Source organism: Mizuhopecten yessoensis, unplaced genomic scaffold (assembly GCF_002113885.1).
Source record: "Mizuhopecten yessoensis strain PY_sf001 unplaced genomic scaffold, ASM211388v2 scaffold5913, whole genome shotgun sequence".
NCBI classification, from domain to species: Eukaryota; Metazoa; Mollusca; class Bivalvia; order Pectinida; family Pectinidae; genus Mizuhopecten; species Mizuhopecten yessoensis.
The window spans coordinates 125,698-147,951 of record NW_018406286.1 but is presented as its reverse complement, the minus strand read 5'-3'; the positions used below and the strand labels follow the sequence as shown (position 1 = coordinate 147,951).

Below are 22,254 nucleotides of genomic sequence, written 5' to 3'. Positions count from 1 at the left end.
AGCGTAAGACTAGTAAACCACAGGTCCCGGGTTCGACTCCTAGTGGCGGCATTGAAAAAAATAAAGACTTTTGTCAAACTTCGTTCCGGCAGGATTATACTACATCGGCCTGTTTATTTTTGCGGAACAACCGGTTTGTCTGTTTTTAAATTTAACAGTTCAGGGTATAAATTCAGACAGACCTTCAAATGCAGCATCAGATTACTAGGTCCGACCTTACTTCATAAACGAACAACTCTGGTCCAACCGGTCCAACCGTTTGGTTTGCGATAAACGAAAGCGGCCCATGTATGTATGTCCCTGATCAGACGATGTATCCTGCAGTAGGATGCATATTCATATAACGGATACAAACGCAGCAGTCACATAGAGGACGAATGACATGTTTAATCATAGTCTAACATTTTACCTTTTTATTATAACAGCAGGAACTGAGGCGGCGTCAGTGACTAGCCTATCCACCTGTTCTACTGGCTTAGCCGGAGCCCATCTCATCGCCATACATGGCAAGGGTAAGTAGACACACGCCTGTACTAGACTTATTGTCGGCGAAAATGTTAATCAATATTCGCACCGAAAATCCTTCAGTTTGGGAACTACAATTTGTCCCTATACTTCTTAGGGCACGTGTATAGTATGGTCAAACTAGTTACCTGTTATCGTCCAAATGGTGGGGCGTACAGAGCCATCGATTTCTTCCAGGCATATCTATACTCGCGAATTTATGCTCACTTATGCACTTTAGTAGAGATGCCAAAATGTCTAAAACAATTAACTCAAACTACCTGTATGTGGAGGGTAATTAGTGTTTTGAAAAGAGAGAATGTAATTAAACAAAATGTGTGAAAATATTTGTTTTATTTATAAAAAAAGGTCCTCAATCATACCAGAAGACACAACATTTATTATGCCATGATGACGCAAAATTATTGATTTTTACACGAAAATTTGGTCACCCCTCACATAATTTCTCAATAGGGGTATGACCTCCCATTGGGAGATTCATGGGTTAGCAGGTATGCTCTACACCCCGAAATATGTCATGACAAAATTGTAGGCATGCAGCTAGTTATTTGATTGGTCTCAGGTAGAAAAAACAAATCTTCGCTAGGCTGACCACCTGTCATTTGAAGATTACAGAGGGACGACGCCCAATTTCAAAGTCGTATAGTGTAATTGTACCGTTACCCTGCCGCGAGGTTCATTTGACGTACATCAAAGGGTCAAACTAGCCTACATGTACGTATCATCCACAATGTGGTAAACACGGAGACTTCGATTTTGCTATCACATATTCTAGGGACGCTGAGAACGCAACTGAGTGTAACCCCTTGAATTTTAAGGATGATTTCGGGGATGCAGAGAACATGTGAGCAAAACCGCTGGAATGGCGATTTAGGGGTTATTCTTATATATTTTACGATTCTTTCTTTTGAATTTATACTCCAGTATTCTTATCATGCTATGTAAAATATCATTAACACACAATATGTTCCAGTACAGTTTGGACAGTCCAACAGAAACTTTCATTTTTCATTCGCAGGATTTTCGTCTGATCAGTTCAACATGTTTGAGGACTCCAAGGGGAATGTTGTGAGCTGGTTTTCGGACACGGGCGAGTACGCGTGTGACGTGCAGAAGGAAAGCAGCACAGACAAGAAGATCGTTTGCTATACCAAGTAAATAAATATCTATGTCAAACTATCGTACCATCTTCGAAATCCAAGGGATCCGCTCAGGTACAAAACTCATGACACATTGCTAGGCTAGTCAAACGCATCCTTTATGGTGGCTCATATATGTCTTTTGTCTTTTCGCTTTGTCGTTGGTAAAAAAGCCAAGCTATAACTCATAAAGTAAGTGAACAGACAAAAACCTGCCAAAGCAAAACGTCTTTTTAGTTTTTACGCATTCGCGTTATTTCGTTTTTTAGCTTTGACCTTATTGCGCTTTGGCTGGCTTCGTCTTTTCGTTGTTCTGTTTTGTTGCGAAGCATTTTTTGCGAGCGACAAAGCCAGACCACGAAATGTTACTGGTATATATATATACATACTGTTAGCGAACATAGTCCTTTGCAGATTACAAGGAAATACACCCAACTTGTTTTCCCGATATACAAATGTTTTGAAAACAATCATTCCTTGAAAAAACCCACCGAAAATAAACCAACCAAAGAATAATGTATTAACCAACTTAAACCAGCAACGATAAAGACAGCAATGTATTGTCACATGTGAGAATAAAAATGTTTAACAACGGATTTCAATCAAAAACCTGGACTTCAAAATTGTAATTTAGCTACTACACAGTTCCTTAGATCTTCATCAAATTTATCAGACTAGTCTTCCTGTATCATGCTAAAGTAGGCGTGCATAGAGCTTTTTAAATAAGTCAGTGCAGTCTGCTACAGCCCGGTCTTCCCTGAACTCCAGCGGTTACCCGCACCTGGAATATGTCATGACAAAAGTTAAGGCACAAGGATAGCCATTTGATTGTTTTTTTAGTTGAAGAAAAAACTAACCAATCACTAGGCTGATACCTGGACTCTGAAGATTTCAAAAAGAGCGAAATCTAACTTCAAATTCCATCCATTTTACCTTTACGCTGCACATATGCATGCGTTCACAACAGTTGGCGCGTTTTGTCATGATATATTCCATGGGTGCTGTTACGGTAAGTTAGAGTTACCCTGTAATTTCGAGGATGGACATATTGTAGAGAAAGTACAGTTTGTCAAGAGGGGAACCCTTGGATTTTGAATGATAGCTCATTGCTTTGCTGCCAATCTACGACCAAGTCGCCATAGATGATCCAGTACTGAATTTGGTAGGATTACAGTGTATGAAATGACATTGTGTCCTGCCTGCAATCTATATGCAACAGGAGATGACAAAATGCATGGTCAGACCGGGGTTCGAACCCTGGACCCTCCGAACTCTAGACGGAAGCTACCTGATCACTATATATATATCGTACATGTATGTATTAGGACATTTTAAGGTATGCTAACATTTAAGTTAGTATATACAATGATTTGTATGCATGTGCCAATGAGTGTCGAAAAGATACAACATGGACAGAGAGTAGTAAATAGAAGTGTCTATGTTGCCCTTAATATCTAGAGCTACCCAGAGTTGTCGTTCTTTACAGTCACTATAGTGATAGCAAGAAAGTGTAAAGAAGGACAACTCTGGGTAGCGATTGCATCGTCCTAACGTGACGGGGGAAAGAACTGGGGAAACTTTTGAGATTGGACCTAATGACGGCTAAATGGTATGAGCTATTTTCAAAGTAATATTTATATTCGTCAAAGAATAAGTGCACTACATTATGTTAATTATGAAAACAAAGCAGTTTCTTGGACGTAAATAATATCTTTCAAAACCTCCATTAAAAAGTGCTCTAAAATTTAAAATTCAAATAACTTTTGTTAATAGCAAAATCATGATGTCTTAGATCTGTTATAATATGCTGTGTCAAGGTGTTTTAAACTTTTTAAAATCTGTTGGGTCAGTGCTTCAATCTGAATTAATTCTGTTGTATCTTAGAACTATTATAAGTCTTTTTGTGTCAACTTTTAGGCACATGCCCGAGGGAGAATACCAGTTGAAGGTGTCGGTGGACGGAGTTAACATCCCCAGCAGTGAGATATCCGCATGTACCCTCACAGTAAGTACTGTACCCTCACGGTAAGTCTTGTACCCTCACAGTAAGTCTGGTCCCCTCACAGTAAGTCTTGTCCCCTCACAGTTAGTCTTGTACCCTCACAGTAAATCTGGTAACCTCACAGTAAGTCTCATACCCTCACAGAAAGTATTGTACCCTCACGGTTAGTCTGGTACCCTAACAGTAAGTCTCGTACCCTCACAATAAGACTTGTACCCTCACAGTGAGTCTCATACCCTCACAGAAAGTATTGTACCCTCACAGTTAGTCTGGTACCCTCACAGTAAGTCTCGTACCCTCACAGTAAGTCTTGTACCCTCACAGTTAGTCTGGTACCCTCACAGTAAGTCTCATACCCTCACAGTAAGTCTTGTACCCTCACAGTAAGTCTTGTACCCTCACAGTAAGTCTGGTACCCTCACAGTAAGTATTGTACCCACACAATTATTCTTGTACCCTCACAGTAAGTCTTGTACCCTCACAGTAAGTCTGGTACCCTCACAGTAAGTATTGTACCCACACAATTATTCTGGTACCCTCACAGTAAGTCTTGTACCCTCACAGTAAGTCTGGTACCCTCACAGTAAGTATTGTACCATCACAGTAAATCTCTAGTCAAATTTATAGTATCAGCAATGTAACGAGTTATTTTAAACCATGTTACTATGATGCAAGTCTCCTTAAGCTAAATCAATTTGACATGTATCACCTTAATATACTTTTAAAGTGACACGTGTCACCTTCAGACTTGTAACTGCCACAGCTAAGTCATGATAATTTGACAATTTGTTTGTGTCACCTAATTTTACATGTTACTATGACATGTGTCACTTTAAGACCTATTACTGTGACATGTGTCACCTTAAGCCATATTATTGTGACATGTGTCACCATAAGCCTTGTTTCTGTGACATGTGTCACTTTTAACCATGTTCCTTTGATTTTTGTCATTAAGGCAGATTTAGAACCTTGTCAAAGGGAGATAACTCTTGTTAAAAGCACAAAGTTTTGAATGGAGTGTTGGGGGGTGGGGTGGGTTTGGGGGAGTTCAAATGCTTGTGGGAGGTGTCGGGAATGTCCTTTTTTATATAACTACATAGGTACCGTAAAAACCCATGTAACTTGCGCACCTATGTAATTTGCACAGGTACTTTTTGAGGCTGAAAATCCCCCAAAAAGCTTCTACTCAAATATTTTGTGCACCAAATGTTTTTTGAAAAGACAAACCGCTTGGGATTCTTAAGATTTTTGTAATTTGTTTATTATAAGTGAGTTCATAAGTATCGTTTAAAGGTACAATATCTTTTAAAGATAACCTCAAAATGCACAAAAATGAACCAAAGAGAAGCAAAACTGTTTTTCTCTAGAAGTATAATAAAATTATTGCAAGTCTCCAGACATCGCTAACAGATTTTCACACTTCTCAAGGACACTGTTTTAAAATCTTAGACCACCTTTTCCCATTTCCTGGATTCACCCCTGATTTCTCTGTGTTAGAACATTTAAGAAGTGTGTAACACAGGTCGTTTATTTAATTACACCAATAAAGACCCCTGTTTTAATGTTTTTTATTTTATTCATTTCAGGTGAAACAATCCCATACTCCAACCATTGACACCATAACACACTCATGTGAACCAGGTACGCTTTACGATGATGGATTTGTTTTTTTGTGTGGTTTCTTTAGAATTTTACATCCTTAAGCAACTGAGCTATCTGGATGTCCATATGAAAATGGGCTGAAAAGTCTTTACTGTAGCCTACTGTATATGGGAAATTTTTCGCTGCAGTTAAATTTTTTGCTCTCCATAATGAGGGTAAATGTTCTTATTAATATACTTAAATGTGAAGGACGAATTTCGTGTTTTGTGAAAACGAATTTTAGCGTTGAAGGGGGAGGGGGATTTGATTGGGTGTAAATTTCCCTGTAAACAATAATAAATCATGTTGACACTTATGTACACCTTCTTATGAGTTACAGATATGCAAATTAAGAATTGAACTGAACCTATATATGTAAACAAGATTTTCAATATCAAATTAATGATGTTTTATTTTGTATATAACAGGAGAGATAGGCTTATCTTGAGATCACTTTGAGATCTTATGAAATGGGCTCCTCTCTGATTTGTACTTTTAATAGTTACGTAAAAAAAGATATCCAAAGCAAGGCAAGGATTTGAACCCAGGTCCCTCCAAACTCTAGACGAAGGCTCTACTTATTGAGCTTCCTGGTCGCTGGCAAACGACTAAGTCCTGCAGTTCAGATGCAATTCTCCCTACTTTTTCTCTTCTTTGCCGTCGATAACACGACTATTAACAACCAAGCTTGGCATATCCCCTTACCAAGCATTCATCTAGTATTTGAAACAAGTGGTGGCAAGCTTGCCAATTTTTCAATAAGAGAAAGAAAAATGCAAGCCAGACCAGAATTTGAACTCCAGACCCTCCAAACTCTAGACAGACCCTCTACCATTTGAGCCACCTGTTCACTGATGAAGGGCACCGTTCAAGTTCCGCCTCATGCTAAAAGATATGAAGAGAGTTGGTATGAAGAGAGAATCTAGAATATTATGTGTAACCCCACTGTGATTTTTGTTTTACAGGGTCGATTTTGAACGTTACGGGCAAATTTTTTACGGACAAATATGGAAGCAACATTGCTTCATCTTCCAATGGCAGAACGCAGAAAATCTTAAGGTAAAGTTCATACCAATCCAAACACTCACTACAGCTTCCTCTTATTTCTTCCGATGTCCTCAATCTGAACATTCAAGTTGACTGATCCTGTACTCTTATCATTATACCTGTTTTGCTTTGATAATAGATTAAACATATCAAAATTATTATCCACAGTTATGATATTGATGCTATTTCTTAATTACAAAATGTATTAATTACATGATTGATATTAGTTGAAATAACTTGTTTCGTAACTGTTGTAAAGATGAAGGTTTATATATATTCTTGTTTGGGATTCACTGAAATATTGCAATTATTTTGTTTGCACTGTTAATTGCCATTACTTTTTTGCTTATATACACATGGCAATGATAATATGCATGAAATGTTAGCAAATTCCAGTGTTGAGGGGCTAGGAGGGTCCTTAGGTTCAACCCCCACCCCCTACCCCGTCGAACAACAGCAAAGATGTCCCAACGCAGGAGGTCCCTCATATACAATGTACCACATATCTTTTTCACTTGACGTTTTCTGCAATATATATATATCAACAATTTCTCATTATATAGTTATACATACATTTGTATCTATAACTATAAGAAGTACATATGAATTTTTAGCACAAATTTAAATAGTTTTGTTTTTATTGATATAAATATTTCCTTTCTTGAAACAGGGTATATTCCGGTGGCAGTGAATGTTCTCTCAAGGACCCAGTCACACAAAAACTGTAAGTAAACAAATGCTACAATATTCAAATTCATTTCTGTTCTTAATCAATGTTAATTTTATGTATTTGTGTTCATATATGAAGCATTAAGTCTGATTGATAAATCAAGGAAATTGGTATTCTTAATATAACTTGAAACTTCACTTGTTTTCTTATTTTTTTGACAAATTTATTTGCTTTCATTTCAGGGGGCCCAATCTTTTTTGAAAATATATGTCATACTATCTTAAGCCTGTTTTATTTTCTGGGTCCCGGTTGGTCTAAAATCCAGGAAGGCTGACATGGCAGTTCTTCTTGATTTTTTTTAAAAATCTTCAATTTTGTCATTCTTATTTTTTTTTATAAAATCCTACTTCTCTAGATCAAGCTTACTTCTGACCCGGAAATTAAATGATGAATGAGGATTAATAGAGATGAGGGGGGTGGGGGTGGGGGGGGGGATGTGGGACCCATGGCTGATCGGCACTTGTCTTACAGGGGAAGTTTTTCGTTAAACATGTGTTCAGATTATTTGGGTTCAATCCAAAAACCAGGGTGTCTTCTGACATTGACAGTATTGTTATTTTTCACTAAGATTTAACTCATTCATCCCTGAAATTTCATAATGAACTATTCCAACCTTTGAATTGGAGGAATTCAAATGTGTCTTCAGGGGTGAATGAGTTAATATGACAGCTATCAAACATGTTCCATTCCTTTAAAGATCTCTGGTCTCTTGTTGTTTTATTCTTGTTTAAGAAAATGAAAAAGTTGGGTTAACAAAATTCAAGTAATGAAAATAATCTGGATATTTTTACAGATACGGTATTGAACTTGAACAGCGACAAGATGGAAGATACAAGGATAATGGTTATTTACTCTGCCGGATGCAGGGCACATATGTTGGTAAGTATGGAGTAGAGGACATTATATAGAGGGTTGTAGGGCACATATATTGGTACGTATGGAGTAGAGGACATTATATAAAGGGTTGCAGGGCACATATGTTGGTAAGTATGGAGTAGAGGACATTATATAGAGGGTCGTAGGGCACATATGTTGGTAAGTATGCAGTAGAGGACATTATATAGAGGGCTGTAGGGCACATATATTGGTACGAATGGAGGAGAGGACATTATATAGAGGGTTGTAAGACACATATATTGGTAAGTATTGAGTAGAGGACATTATATAGAGGGGTATAGGGCACATATATTGGTAAGTATGGCGTAGAGGACATTATATAGAGGGCTGTAGGGCACATATATTGGTAAGTATGGCGTAGAGGACATTATATAGAGGGTTGTAGGACACATATATTGGTAAGTATGGCGTAGAGGACATTATATAGAGGGTTATAGGGCACATATATTGGTAAGTATGGAGTAGAGGACATTATATAGAGGGTTGTAGGACACATATATTGGTAAGTATGGAGTAGAGGACATTATATAGAGGGATGTAGGACACATATATTGGTAAGTATGGAGTAGAGGACATCATATAGAGGGATGTAGGACACATATGTTGGTGAGTATGGAGTAGAGGACATTATATAGAGGGTTGTAGGGCACATATGTTAGTAAGTATGGAGTAAATATTCAAAGTCGTAAATAGGGGTTTTAATTGGAACTCTTCTCGCAATTATGAATCGGGCACTGTTACACTTTTCCATAATAATGAAAACTGTTATAAACTACATTATTTCAGTTTAAAGTTTTTGTGTTTTTCAGGGAACATAAATGTCAGCATCATCATAGAAGATTTTGGAAGGTAAGAATGTGTGTTGTAAATGTTGAGCAGTAAATTAACTTAGGAACACTAAATCATGCAGACTTAAACAAAGTTTAATTTTGGCATGAAATGCCAGCTCAGGAAAGTTGTGCTTTCACTACATGTAGTTGCATTAGTAGACTATTTGACATCAGTGACAACCAGTATCGGTGGCATCAACACCTACAGTATCGTTGATGTAAGTTTGCTGGTATTAATGCCAAGTGGTTTAAGCTTATGATGTTTCATTAATGGTATATACTGGAAATTTTCACCAGAGTTTAACTTTCATCTTTTTCGCGGCCCACCCTAATGTGGGAGTATATATCATTACAGTGACCATATGTGAACAACATATTGAACAGTTATTTGATGTGAGGGGCGAAATGAACAATATAGTGAACAATTATTTGATGTAAGGGGCGAAATGAACAATATAGGGAACAGTTATTTGATGTGAGGGGAAAAATGAACAATATAGTGAACAGTTCTTTGATGTGAGGGGCGAAATGAGCAATATAGTGAACAATTATTTGATGTAAGGGGCGAAATGAACAATATATTGAACAGTTATTTGATGTGAGGGGCTAAATGAACAATATAGTGAACAGATATTTGATGTGAGGGGAGAAATGAACAATATAGTGAACAGGGATTTGATGTGAGGGGCGAAATGAGCAATATAGTGAACAGTTATTTGATGTGAGGGGCAAAATGAACAATATAGTGATCAGTTATTTGATGTGAGGGGCAAAATGAACAATATAGTGATCAGTTATTTGATGTGAGGGGCTAAATGAACAATATAGTGAACAGTTGTTTGATGTGAGGGGCGAAATGACCAATATAGTGAACAGTTATTTGATGTGAGGGTCGAAATGAACAATATAGTGAACAGATATTTGATGTGAGGGGAGAAATGAACAATATAGTGAACAGTTATTTGATGTGAGGGGCAAAATGAACAATATAGTGATCAGTTATTTGATGTGAGGGGCTAAATGAACAATATAGTGAACAGTTGTTTGATGTGAGGGGCGAAATGAGCAATATAGTGAACAATTATTTGATGTAAGGGGCGAAATGAACAATATAGGGAACAGTTATTTGATGTGAGGGGCAAAATGAACAATATAGTGATCAGTTATTTGATGTGAGGGGCGAAATGAACAATATATGAATATATGCACGGTTATATTGGACCTGAGAAAGTGATATTGACCTCGACTTCTTGGTCAATATCACTTATCTCAGGTCAATATAACAACATTTAAATTCACAATTGATAGATAAATATTACCTGACCTATTGAACAATGTAACTAATGGGCTGTATAAGATGTACCCAATATTACAGTAGCTGATGATCAGATAAACATCTAGTGATGATTTGGGGGCACACATCCAATATGTTTATTTCTTTCTGTGACACTTTCATTTGTAAATTTCCTGAGGACAGTATTATGTCCACCTCTGGGTATTTTGGAATCCTGTTTGATCATTTAAATTTTGTTACTGTTCAGTTTTGTATATATATTACATATTTAAATGGCTAATTTCACTCCAACAGAACTGACCCCAAGTTGACAACGAAAATTCTGAGTGCAGAAAGTGTGGTATACATGACACAGACATATGCTGGTAAGTAGATAAAGGTATGACGTCAATAATAACGTGAATCAAATATACAATGTAGCTTCATTTAACTTGAACCAAAACTGGGCTCGCTCACTTGCAACAATCAGCACTACAGTGTTGCGGAACCATACTGGGTCAATGGTTGCAAACCTGGTAGCTCAATCGGTAGAGCATCCGTCTAGAGTTTTGGTGGGTGCCAGGTTCAAACCCCGGTCTGGCCGTTGCATTTCTCTTTCTCCTGTTACAAAGTTTGCGCCCAACAAAATATACCCACAGAAGGCAGTACAGGGGCTTGTATGTCTTGGGGATTGAAGACTTTGTTAAAGGAGAGGAAATATAATGGAACCAGACTGGGTCGATCTCGGGCGACCAGGTAACTCGGAGGGTCCTGGGTTCGAACCCCAGTCTGGCCGTTGCATTTCTCTTTCTCCTGTTACAACAGTTAACACTAAGTCTAAATTAACACTGTTGTAAAGGTCGTTAGTGTCAAGTAATAATGTGGTTAACAATGAATATTGCAGTAAAGGTCAAAGGTCACATACAATACAGTCAATATCACCTAATCCCTTGTTCAAATAAATTGGGATTAAATAAATTTTAAACTATAAAAGTCTTAAACATTGCTTATCACATGCAAGGATCTCCGTACCACTGCTCAAAACTGTAACTAAAGGTTGAAAACTGTTTTCCAGTGTCATATACAATTTTCATCTCCCATAAAATACTCATTCAGATGGATATTGAATGCATAAAATACTCATGCAGATGGATATTTAATGCATAAAAATACTCATGCAGATGGATATTTAATGCAGAAAATACTCATCCAGATAGGATAATCTTATGGGGAGGAATATTTTATAGGACACCGGCATGACTAAAGCTTTGATAAATCATTCCTGGGAAAAAAAACTTACCTTGCGGGACCTTTTTGAGAAATGATAGATAAACAAGAAATAAACTATGAAACAACAACAGTATTTTGAGTGTAATAATTCACTGACCGGGATTCGAACCCTGAACTTCAGATTGTTATACAATCACTCTAACTGATTGAGCTATACCTGGTCAGTGGAAGTGTCCAATGGGTGGTGCAGTGGATGGCGCACTTGCCTTTCACCAAGGCGGCCAGGGTTAGATTCGATGTGAAAAGGTATTGCGGGTCACCTGCCCGACCACGTGGGTTTTCCCCGGGTTCTCCGGTTTCCTCCTACACTAAGACCCCCGCACACTACCATCCTGGCCAACAAGAGTGATAGATATAAGTTGAAATAACTTGTTTGATAATTGATGTTAATTAGATAAAATATATTAAATGACCTTAGCTGTTGATAGGACGTTGTGCTCTGTAAAACAATTAACAGAATCGGCCTAGCCAAACTGTGCTACAGCTCTATCCAAATGGAAGTCAAAGGGAGGTAACTGTATTGTTAAGGTAGAAAACACAGTGTTGTAATTTCAGGGATCCTTAACACTGAAATAAATGACACTTAAGTCCAAACATTGTACTAAAGATGTAAAGTTACAGTTAGTTATGCACGCCTCACATTATAAGTCTAAAAATTTAGTCTTGCAGAAATCATATTTGATGGAAAACTAAATATAAAAAGTGGAACTGCAAATATAAAATACAGTATTTCAAACTATCCTATTAAGCTTGTTAGTTTTTAGCTTCTCATGGTCATCTCATATCATTACAAAAACATAAAATGTAATTCGCACCTTTCCTTTAAATTAATAGTCTCCATTTAAAACTATATTTGACATTCTTTGCTTATGAAATAAAAAAAACACCTGCATGTCGTTAAAAGGACACCTTTCCCAAATTGTGACCATCTCAACCTCTATTTCAACACTGTAGGCACGAAAGTCTAGTGGTAGGACGCCAGGCTTGTGACCAAAGGATTGTGGGTTCGAGTCATGGCACGGCACTGAGTTGTATCTTTGAACAAGATATTTGCTCTGCTTGTTCCAGTCTACTCAGCTGTAAATGAGTATGTGGTTGGGCAGTGCTAGAATTGTAGAATGCTAGCTGTGAGCGCCGAAATGGCAGGACCTGCTGTATTTGCTTCCCAGGGAGTTAAAAAAGATATTGGATGGTTGCATGAAGGCCCTATAACCACGGAAAATATCATTTTTAAATGCATTTAAAACCTTGAATTGTTCATTATTATGATTTTTGAATCTAAAGTACTTCTATATTACATGGTATTAGCGTGATGTTTTTCTCTTTACAGTCATAACAAACGTCAATCCAAACCAAGGGAGTGTGGCGGGAGGAACCAACATCACCGTCACCGGACGAAACTTTGATAAAACAGACGCAAATGTGAAAATAGATCTCGGAGGTATGAATGACTTTAGAGGGGTGGCCATCTGAAATATGTTCTAGAAGGTCCATTCTTATGAAAAAATGAGGGCATCCTTTGACAGCTAGGGTGTGCTCACCTATCTTCAAAAAGGGCCCTTGGCCCCTGGGGTACTTGCTAAAAACAGATAAATTAGTCGAATGCTCCGGTCAGTAGACTTCATTGTTAAATGTTATGATTTGATGCCCAAAGCATACAATTTCTTGACAGTTGGTCGTTCCTGTTTATGATAAACAGCTCTCTAGTTGAATAGCCTTCCCAATAAGAATACATCGAGGATACCTTTAATTCAGGGCCCAGTTCCTCAAAATGTTATTTACTTAGTCACTGTCAACAAAATGTTTCAACCTCTAATAATTCAAATAGTATACAAGGAAACAATTTGTAATTTTACATGTAATTTTTTCGGCTAAAATATTTGCTCTCTGGAAAGTTTTTAAGTCGGTTAATGGTTGTATTTTTAAAATAAACAAACAATAATTTGTGCTTACAACTGGTTAACCCTTTCACCACTGTTGACCATAATGGACTCATCCATATCAATGCATGGCTGAGTCTACTAAAGTTACATAGGGGTGAAAGGGTTAAGCTAGTAATCTTCTTTTGAACAACTGGGCTCTTGCTGGTAAATCTAATGAAGTGCCATAAAATATGGGAAGACTATGAGTAGATTATAGAATTGAATAACAAGTTACATCTAATTATAGTAAATAATACTGTTCTGGCTCATTTTAAGGATCCCACACTTTCGCGATTGGAGATTTTCAATGCAAGTGATACAACTCTGTAGTCGAAACATTATTCAAACGAAATCTATTCAAGGGTAGATAGCAACATTGTGGAAATGGTAATCAGGGGCAGGTGACTCTAACACTGAAAAGCGACAGTGGAATTCTGAAGTGTTTTGCTCTGCCTGGGACGGGGATCCTTAAAGCTTATATCAGCGTTTGTTATTGACTTTAACTCTAAATATATAGGATCACTGCCAGAACTATATTCAAAGCTTTTAGTATGTTTGCTTCCAAATAATTTTGCTTAATAGGAAATCAAGATCCTTTTTAAGATCTTGTTTCAGCCGAATGTAGGTATAATACAATTTCTAAATTTAGAATCATTATGATCATTAATTGATTCATCAGAATTTTTACTTGACTTAAATGTTCGTTCTAATGTTTACAGGCGTGCCATGTTTGTACCCAACCTATCACAGCCAGAGTACGATGACATGTATAAGTCCGGCTAAACCTGCTCAGACAAAGGCTGTGTACCCAGGTAAAGTTGGGGAGTCACTTATTTATAATACTTGACCTCACCACATTTTCGTATCAGCGGATGACATTTTCAGTATAGTGGCATGTATCATAATGTACACACTTTACTACTAATTATTCAATTATACAACCTGCCCATTCCTTTTAATATTATAGTTTAGAACTTTAATAAGATTCATCAGTTTTGAAATATATATATAATATATACTGTAATATCAAAGTTTTACTTTCTATACACAAATACTGTACGACAGATCCCTTTGTCAAGCTTGAAAATGTAAGGGTGAATGAGTTTATTAATCATCAGTTAGTAAAGGGTAGGCAATTAATGATAAATCACAAAATTTCAGCCGATTCCCAAACCAAATTTTTCATCACCTGATAAATTAACATTTAACATTTGCGGACATCTCTGTACCTGACTGAATTTTCGTATCACTTTATATCACCTGTCTAGATATTGATATCACCTGTCAAGATATTTATATCACCTGTCGAGATAACTACATCATCTGATTCCATCTTTTATATCACCTGCCTAGATATTTATATCATCTGTCTAGATATTTTTATCACCTGTCGAGATATTCATATCACCTGTCTAGATATTTGTATCACCTGTAGAGATATCTATATCATCTGATTCCATCTTTAATATTACCTGCCTAGATAGATCTTCACATAACATTCCCCTTACTCTGACTACACATAACTTGTGGTGATGTCAGATTAGAGCTCTTCCATCACAATAATGTCACTGTAAAGTGTTTTTTTATGTTACAGGTTTTAAAAATTATTCCTAATGTAGACATTGTCAGCGTATATAACGCAATCCATGTACAATGTTATCAGTATAAAGCCATTTTATTTACGATATTGTCTCTCAAATAATTCCATTTCCAAATTGTCAGTGTACAGTCATTGTGATGCTGTTAAAAAATAATCTATTTACAATATTGTTTCTGTCAATGCATTGCATTTATGACATTGACAAGTGCGAAGCTATGTCATTGTAGTATTAATAGTTCCTGTAATATTTTCAATTGAAAGCAATTGTCATTTTAAAAATATCAGTGTAATACCATTAAATGTATGGTTTTGTCAGCTGGTTGAAATAGTTCATTATGACATTTTAGGGGTGAATGAGTTATTTGAAACTGCTTTTTCAAGAATGCCAATTTCTTTTAATGGGCATCCATGACATGCAATACAAGAGAAGTTATCCTGTAACAATTTTACTGTAGGAGGACGAGGCGTAACTGTGGAAAAATGGTCAACAACTCAGGTGACCAATCTGGATGATATCCTTAACCTGACAAGTACCGCCAGTGACTACACGAAAATGCGCCAGGAGCGTATGTACTACAAGGACACGACAACCAACAACCAATACGTGGTCAGGTTATCAATCCTCTTCAAAGTAACAGAAACTGGCACCTACAGGGTATATGTGGCGGGTTCGGGCGGCGCTCAAGTACATCTTGACCCAACAGGGGGAACTAATCCGGTGAGCATATTTTGATATTAGTAAATCATGTGGCACCTCTTTTGGCAATATTATTATAAATATCCATTTCATAGAATTCTAACCGTGATGCGTTACTAGGCAAAAACACTTTTTACTGCAAAATTCAACATTGTGTCTAATGGGTTTAATGTCAGAACAGATCGACACAAAATATAAATTATAATCACTAGAGGAAACACTTAGTAGTTCTCTAATACCTATCAAGTCAAGTTTTATAACAAAATTGACGTCAAATGAAGTCACAAAATACAATAAAAATGTAACCTTAATCAACATAGAATCCAATGGGAAAATGATGTAGTAGGAAAGATTATGGCACGTCACTGTATATTGACATCTGATTTTTACAAATTATTGATATTGGACCTTGTCGTTGTGATTGTTTCATGACTCAAGTCCTTCATTTAATTATTGAAATCTGGACTGGTCTAAATTAAGGTATTGATATCTGTCCTAATTTTGTCTGTCTGAACGACATACATTCAGGGATACGATGGAGCCACCACTGACGTGTTGATGTCTATACTAGTACATCACAGTAACATGAGACATGATCTTGATATTGTGATTTACATTTGACCTTGGCATTGTGATTTACATTTGACCTTGCCATTGTGATCTACATTTGACATTGCCATTGTGATTTACATTTGACCTTGGCATTGTGATTTACATTTGACCTTGCCATTGTGATTTACATTTGACCTGGACATTGTGATTTACATTTGACCTTGACATTGTGATTTACATTTGACCTTGACATTGTGATCTCCATTTGACCTTGTGATTTATATCTGACCTTGACACTGTGATTTCTAACTGATGTTGTAATTTTTTTTTTCAATTTAAACTTTCTCAGGGGTCATTTGTAGCCACATGTGTAAATACCTGTAGTAGCTACAACAAAGTCTCTGAAGATTATCAGTTCAGCAAGGGACAACTGTGAGTACTGCCGAGCTATTTTCTCTTAATTTAAGTTTAACCAACCCTTGCACAAAGTGCCTGTACATGTAAGTCTCTAAACTGGACCTTTGCTACTAGAACATTGAATTATTTAAAAAAAAAAAAATCTAATAATTTTGATCACTATATGTCTGATTCTTAAACAAGTGGTAGATAAGGTAAGAGTAAAATGCAGCTGGTAAATTGCTCATAAAAACTTAGGGCTGGTAACCAGTGTAGTGTGATAAGTCTATGAAAGTCTGTGATGTCAATTGTATGTGTTAACATTTTCCATTGAATAATATAGTTTAGGATCCCTGTCCCACTACACTCTGTTTTCTTTTTATATGCATAGAAACCTTGATCACCTCAATTTAGTTTTGGAATATCTTTTCTATTTCTTTTAAAACTTTATTTCTTTTACAATTATGAAACAAGTTTTCACAACTTACTAATCACTCTTGTTGGCCCTGATATTAGCGTGTGGGGGGTCTTACTGTGGGAGGAAACCGGAGTACCCGGAGAAAACCCACATGGTAGGGCAGGTGACCCCATACCTTTTCACGTCTGATCGGGGAATCGAACTCTGGCCGCCTTGGTGAAAGGCCTTATCCACTGGACCACCCATCATCTCTATTATTTTTCATACAAATTGCTTAAATTATGGTTTTCTTATCAGAAATGATTTATCAAAAATATAGTCATGTCAGCATAATTGGTTTCCAGTGCATACACTGTATTTATAGTTTATGGCAGTAGCCACTAATGTTAAAGTAGAATTAGATATCAGGGCATGATATATGGATTATCCACCAGATCGCTGTGATAAGAGCTAGACTATCAAGTTTTAAAATGTTTAAATGAATTACCTTGATACAATTTCAATATCACGAGGTCAAAATTGAGGTAAATGAACAAATTGCATTGATTTATATTCAAGGAAACATACTTGCCAGCCTTTTGAAATTTTTATGCAGGAGAATCCACAAGCTCAAATTAAAAACTCAAATATATTGTGTGTATATTACATCCCCTATGGAACATACAACGTTAAAAATGACCAATTTTGAGTTGTCCTTTCTTATGAAATTATTAGATCTTGGACGTAGGAAAAGATTTGCAAACTCACTGGTTTGAAAAACTAAATTTAAGGGTTCAGAATAGGTAGTCTTCCTCCTATATAAACTGGTTTTGTTTTCCACCCAATTACTGTGATTGCATAAGTTTTCATTTTTCAGTGCACTTTCCATGATTTAATCGGTTTTCTGTTCTAGTATCTACATCGTGGCTGCACACAGACACGTAAATGATCAGTCCTACGTGAAAGTGATGGTACAAAGAAACGAAGCCTGGATAACAGGAGATTTGACCGGTGCTGTGAAGCAAGAACAACTTAAAGTACACATTACCTCGCAACGGACCAATGAAGTACAGGTAGGTCAAGGTCATTGACAGTGAAATGGTACTAAGATAGTTGTTTTGGTTGGAGTCTTTGACAAAGATATTTGTTTTGGTTGGAGTCATTGATAAAGATAGTTGTTTTGGTTGGAGTCATTGACAAAGATAGTTGTTTTGGTTGGAGTCATTGATAAAAAATGTTAGTTTTGGTCAGAGTCATTGAACTCATTCATTAAGTCAAGAAGCTACGTGATAAAACATCTTCTTTTTGAATATAATGTTTCAAAAGTAAAGCTACTGTATTTGTCATGATAGAACTGTAGGTCAAAAATCACATATTCTCAGACTCTATGGGAAAGATTTTTCTAAAGCGGACATTTTTTTATGATATAACTAAAGGTTTTTATTTTGAAATGTTTTTTGTTTATGTCAGGCTCTGTCGTTGAGTGGGTTTGGAAGCACGGCCTACACTGCGACAGTAAAGACATTAGAACTCACCAACATTGACACTACAGCTTACTTTAGAGTCATCATATTTGGTGTGGCCTCTGGTAAGACAAATTATAGATTAAAAATTATATATTTTTCTCAATTTGGAAGAGTTTTGGAAAGATTTGAAGTAAAATCTGCCAAAGTACTCTCCCACTTTTAAATGTTTTCACCCTCGAACACCACAACCCAGGTTCTAACTCCCTGTCACCACAGGGAGGGCCACATACACCATTTGTAACAGGAAAGAGAATAGTGTGCTTCGATCGGCAGGGGACCAAACCCACGATGTCCAGGTTCCTAGTTGGACGTTCTACCACTGAGCTAAGGGGAAATTCCCTATAGCTGTACGCTAGAAGGCGACCATAATTCTATGTACAATTAAAATCTGCCACAGAGGCAAATGTTTGAAGGTTTAAATTAAACAAATACAACACCTGGTATTAAAAATGTTGTATAATTATATAAGAACTTGCCACAGGAATCATATCCAATTTCTCTATTTCCAGAATGGATAAAGTCTGTGGCGACAGCCAGTGACATTGAGCGATCCCTGAAGAAAATACCAATGATGAAAGATGTGATATCTGTAGCTCCATCAAGTAGTGATGCCAAATTTGACATCACATTTGATACAGATATGGGTAAGTTAGTCAAAATCCATGCTCAACTGCAAGAAGCCGGCGACGTACTGTCGATAGCATTTGACAGCTTCAGCTATCATATATGTTTGTTGAAGTTTATAGTCCAAGTAAACACATGGGAAGATGCTGTACATTTTAGTATAACACACGTGAAAATTGAAGAATAATTGAAGAAAAGAAGAGATTTCAAAGTGGGCATGTCTATATTCAAGTCATTTAACCCTTTCACCACTGCAGACCATAATGGACTCATTCAGATCAATGTATGGTTGAGTCTACTAAAGTTACCTAGGGGTGAAAGGGTTAACTCAAAGTGTAGTATCCATTGAAAGCTTAGTATTGAAATTAATTGTTAATTACAGGTGACTTAATATTTTGGGAACATTTAGCACTTAATCTGAATTAGGTATTTTTTTCCTAAATTTAGGTCACACATCCTTAAAATAAGGATTTTTTCTAATATTGCAGACATGTTTTTCTAACTCAAATGTTGCCTAATTAATTTAGACCATGTCTGTAAATGAAGTCCATAGCTCATAATTATTTTGGCCATAATTTCATAATTCAGTTGGTACTTCATTAATTGAGATTTTAACTATATTTAATGTAATCAGTGTTCTATTAAATTACTCCTATGACGATTAATTATTTTTTTTGGTAGTTTTTAACTTGTTCGTAGACAAAATGAAATACCTTGTATTTATTAACAATAAAGTAATAACAATAATTTCCAAAAGAGGGGAAAAAAACTTTTTAGCTCACATGCCCGAAAGTAGAGATGGGACCCAATAATGTAAGGGTGTTGCTGAGAGACAGATTCAATATTAAATATTTTGCCATGATTGCTTTAATATCCAGGTGAGCGACACAGGCCCTCTAGGCCTCTTGTTCTGTGTTGATATGCATTCAGCTCAGGTACTGTTTTTGAAGTATCAGATATACTGATGATTTCTGGTACAGAAAATCTACATTTATTTTTTATTTTTCAGGACATATACCATTGACATCAATAACCACCGCAAAACTTCCGAGTGACTGTTCCTTGTCGATTTCTGTCAGTGACAAAACCCCTGGAGTAGCAGGCCTTAAACACCTCACCCTTCAGCTGATGCCGAACGTTCTTGTGCCCCCTGTCGACTACGATACGACGGCAGAGAAGGTAGCACACACTATTGGTCAGATATATTATATATGACTATTGTGGTTATGTTTAATTTACATTAGGGGGCCGCGTTGGCCGAGTGGCTAAAGCGTCTGACATTCTGCTACCACTAGCCCTCCACTGCTAGGATGCCAATTCAAGACCTATGTGGGGTAGGGGCCAGGTCCTGGCAGCTAGTCGGTGGATTTTCTCTGGGAACTCTGGTTTTCCTCCACCAACAAAACCTGGCACACCCGTAAATGACCAAAGCTGTAAATAGGATGTAAAACCCAAAGAAACAAAACATTAATTAATTTACATAAATATACCTTTAATATAGTCACGTGCACAATTATGGAAGAAATTTACTGGGATATGAAACAGTCAGTGCCTGGAAGGAGCAAATAGCCTTGAAATTGTGAAACCCTTGAGCAACAAGATAGCTATTACCGGGTATTTTTTTGCTAAATGAGTTGTACTATCTTTTATTACTGTTATTATTATTTTTTATAAAAAAAGTCCAGATTTGTAATATTTTCTAAACCCTTTGTGTTTCCTTTCAGATGTCAAATGCCCTGAAAACTGCCATAGGTGCAATCTGTCCGTTAGATTTTTATGACCAGGAAGCTGCCAAGTACACAGAGGACTTTGAGTCACAAAGTTTAACCTGCGGAGGCGACGTAGACATGACCGTCGAAGCTTTCTGTGGACGAAGCTCTGTGAAGAACCCAGCTTGCATCTTCACACGTTCAACCAAACAAGCGTTTTCTGCAGATCTTAAGGTATTTACTATCCTATATTAACCATCTCATGGCATTGCCACTATATAACCCTACCAAATTCAGTTGGCATTCAAATAGCCTATGAATGCCATGGAACGATTGTTGACATCATCATGGTAATATGACATCATAATTGTTGCGTTGCGTTGGATACCAATGACCGTCCTTGGTGGATGGCTGTTCTATTCATTAAACAAGCATACACAATACATACATTATTTGATTTGGAAGTCATTTGTTCCTGTGATATAAGCTATACAACAATGACAAAACTGCCAAAAAGATGCTTGAAATCCTTTCATTATAAAAGAACCTAACCTAGTGAATATTGAACAACTCTGTCTATTGATGTAACAGTAGTGTATAGTGAACAACTCTGTCTATTGATGTAACAGTAGGGTATAGTGAACAACTCTGTCTATTGATGTAACAGTAGTGTTCTCATTTTATTTGTGTATTCAGTCCCATAAAATTATAAACAGATTGTGAAATCGATCTTCAATTGGGGTAATACTTCTGATTACAAAACGATTAACGATTATGGTTTCAAACTGATTCCCTATCACTACTACAAAAACTTGAAGGAAACTTTTGTTTTGTTTATGTGCTTTGTGTACCGAGATATTATACGCTTGTTGACCAACATAATACCATGTTTTTTGTTTGGTTACAGCTGTGTTACGCCTACCAAGGGAACATGTCGGACAATTACAGGATTCTCTGTCTGGAATCTGATGGCGGAAATAGGACTATCTGGCCTGCAACAAACTTGGCCACATCTGAGAGGTGGGAACAGTACAAAATAATAGTTTTATTCAAAAGGGTTCTTTTATCAAAGAAAAATAATTATTACTATAATAAATAATACGCTGTTTGACTTGCCAGATTTATATTTTAATTTTCAAACATTTTAAGGAGTTTATAGAAAATTATATGTATAATCACGACATAATTAATTATTACTGCTGAATGTGTCTATTCTATACAGCTGGAATTATACTTGTGTGAGGCTGTCAGAGTTGGTTCCACAAGAATGTGTCAAAGTTGCCAGTATTCAATTTACTGGTAACCAAGGTGACCATTGGCTAGATGCTGTCACGGTAACAGAGGATACAACATTCTATAAATATGGACCAGGTGTGTATTTATAAACAGTATTCAATGGTAGGTCAAACCTGTTCGTTCTGTGAATTTTTTCGTTTCTCGCCTTTTTTTAACAGTTC

General features: G+C 36.6%; 1 protein-coding gene across 2 annotated transcripts in view; it reads left to right on the top strand.

The window, feature by feature from the left end:
- Positions 1 to 22,254, top strand: part of LOC110451279 (fibrocystin-L-like) — a 120,944-nt gene that overhangs the window by 34,084 nt on the left and 64,606 nt on the right. For both annotated transcript variants that reach the window (XM_021499197.1, XM_021499198.1), the window contains exons 2-21: positions 426 to 512; positions 1,544 to 1,679; positions 3,582 to 3,669; positions 5,253 to 5,307; positions 6,273 to 6,366; positions 7,025 to 7,078; positions 7,878 to 7,963; positions 8,791 to 8,830; positions 10,400 to 10,470; positions 12,705 to 12,815; positions 14,016 to 14,108; positions 15,352 to 15,614; positions 16,495 to 16,577; positions 17,852 to 18,011; positions 18,409 to 18,526; positions 18,974 to 19,108; positions 20,098 to 20,267; positions 20,813 to 21,031; positions 21,705 to 21,817; positions 22,020 to 22,168. In XM_021499197.1, the coding sequence (XP_021354872.1) occupies positions 426 to 512; positions 1,544 to 1,679; positions 3,582 to 3,669; positions 5,253 to 5,307; positions 6,273 to 6,366; positions 7,025 to 7,078; positions 7,878 to 7,963; positions 8,791 to 8,830; positions 10,400 to 10,470; positions 12,705 to 12,815; positions 14,016 to 14,108; positions 15,352 to 15,614; positions 16,495 to 16,577; positions 17,852 to 18,011; positions 18,409 to 18,526; positions 18,974 to 19,108; positions 20,098 to 20,267; positions 20,813 to 21,031; positions 21,705 to 21,817; positions 22,020 to 22,168 (2,325 nt within the window). The remainder of the gene's footprint in view (positions 1 to 425; positions 513 to 1,543; positions 1,680 to 3,581; positions 3,670 to 5,252; positions 5,308 to 6,272; positions 6,367 to 7,024; positions 7,079 to 7,877; positions 7,964 to 8,790; positions 8,831 to 10,399; positions 10,471 to 12,704; positions 12,816 to 14,015; positions 14,109 to 15,351; positions 15,615 to 16,494; positions 16,578 to 17,851; positions 18,012 to 18,408; positions 18,527 to 18,973; positions 19,109 to 20,097; positions 20,268 to 20,812; positions 21,032 to 21,704; positions 21,818 to 22,019; positions 22,169 to 22,254) is intronic.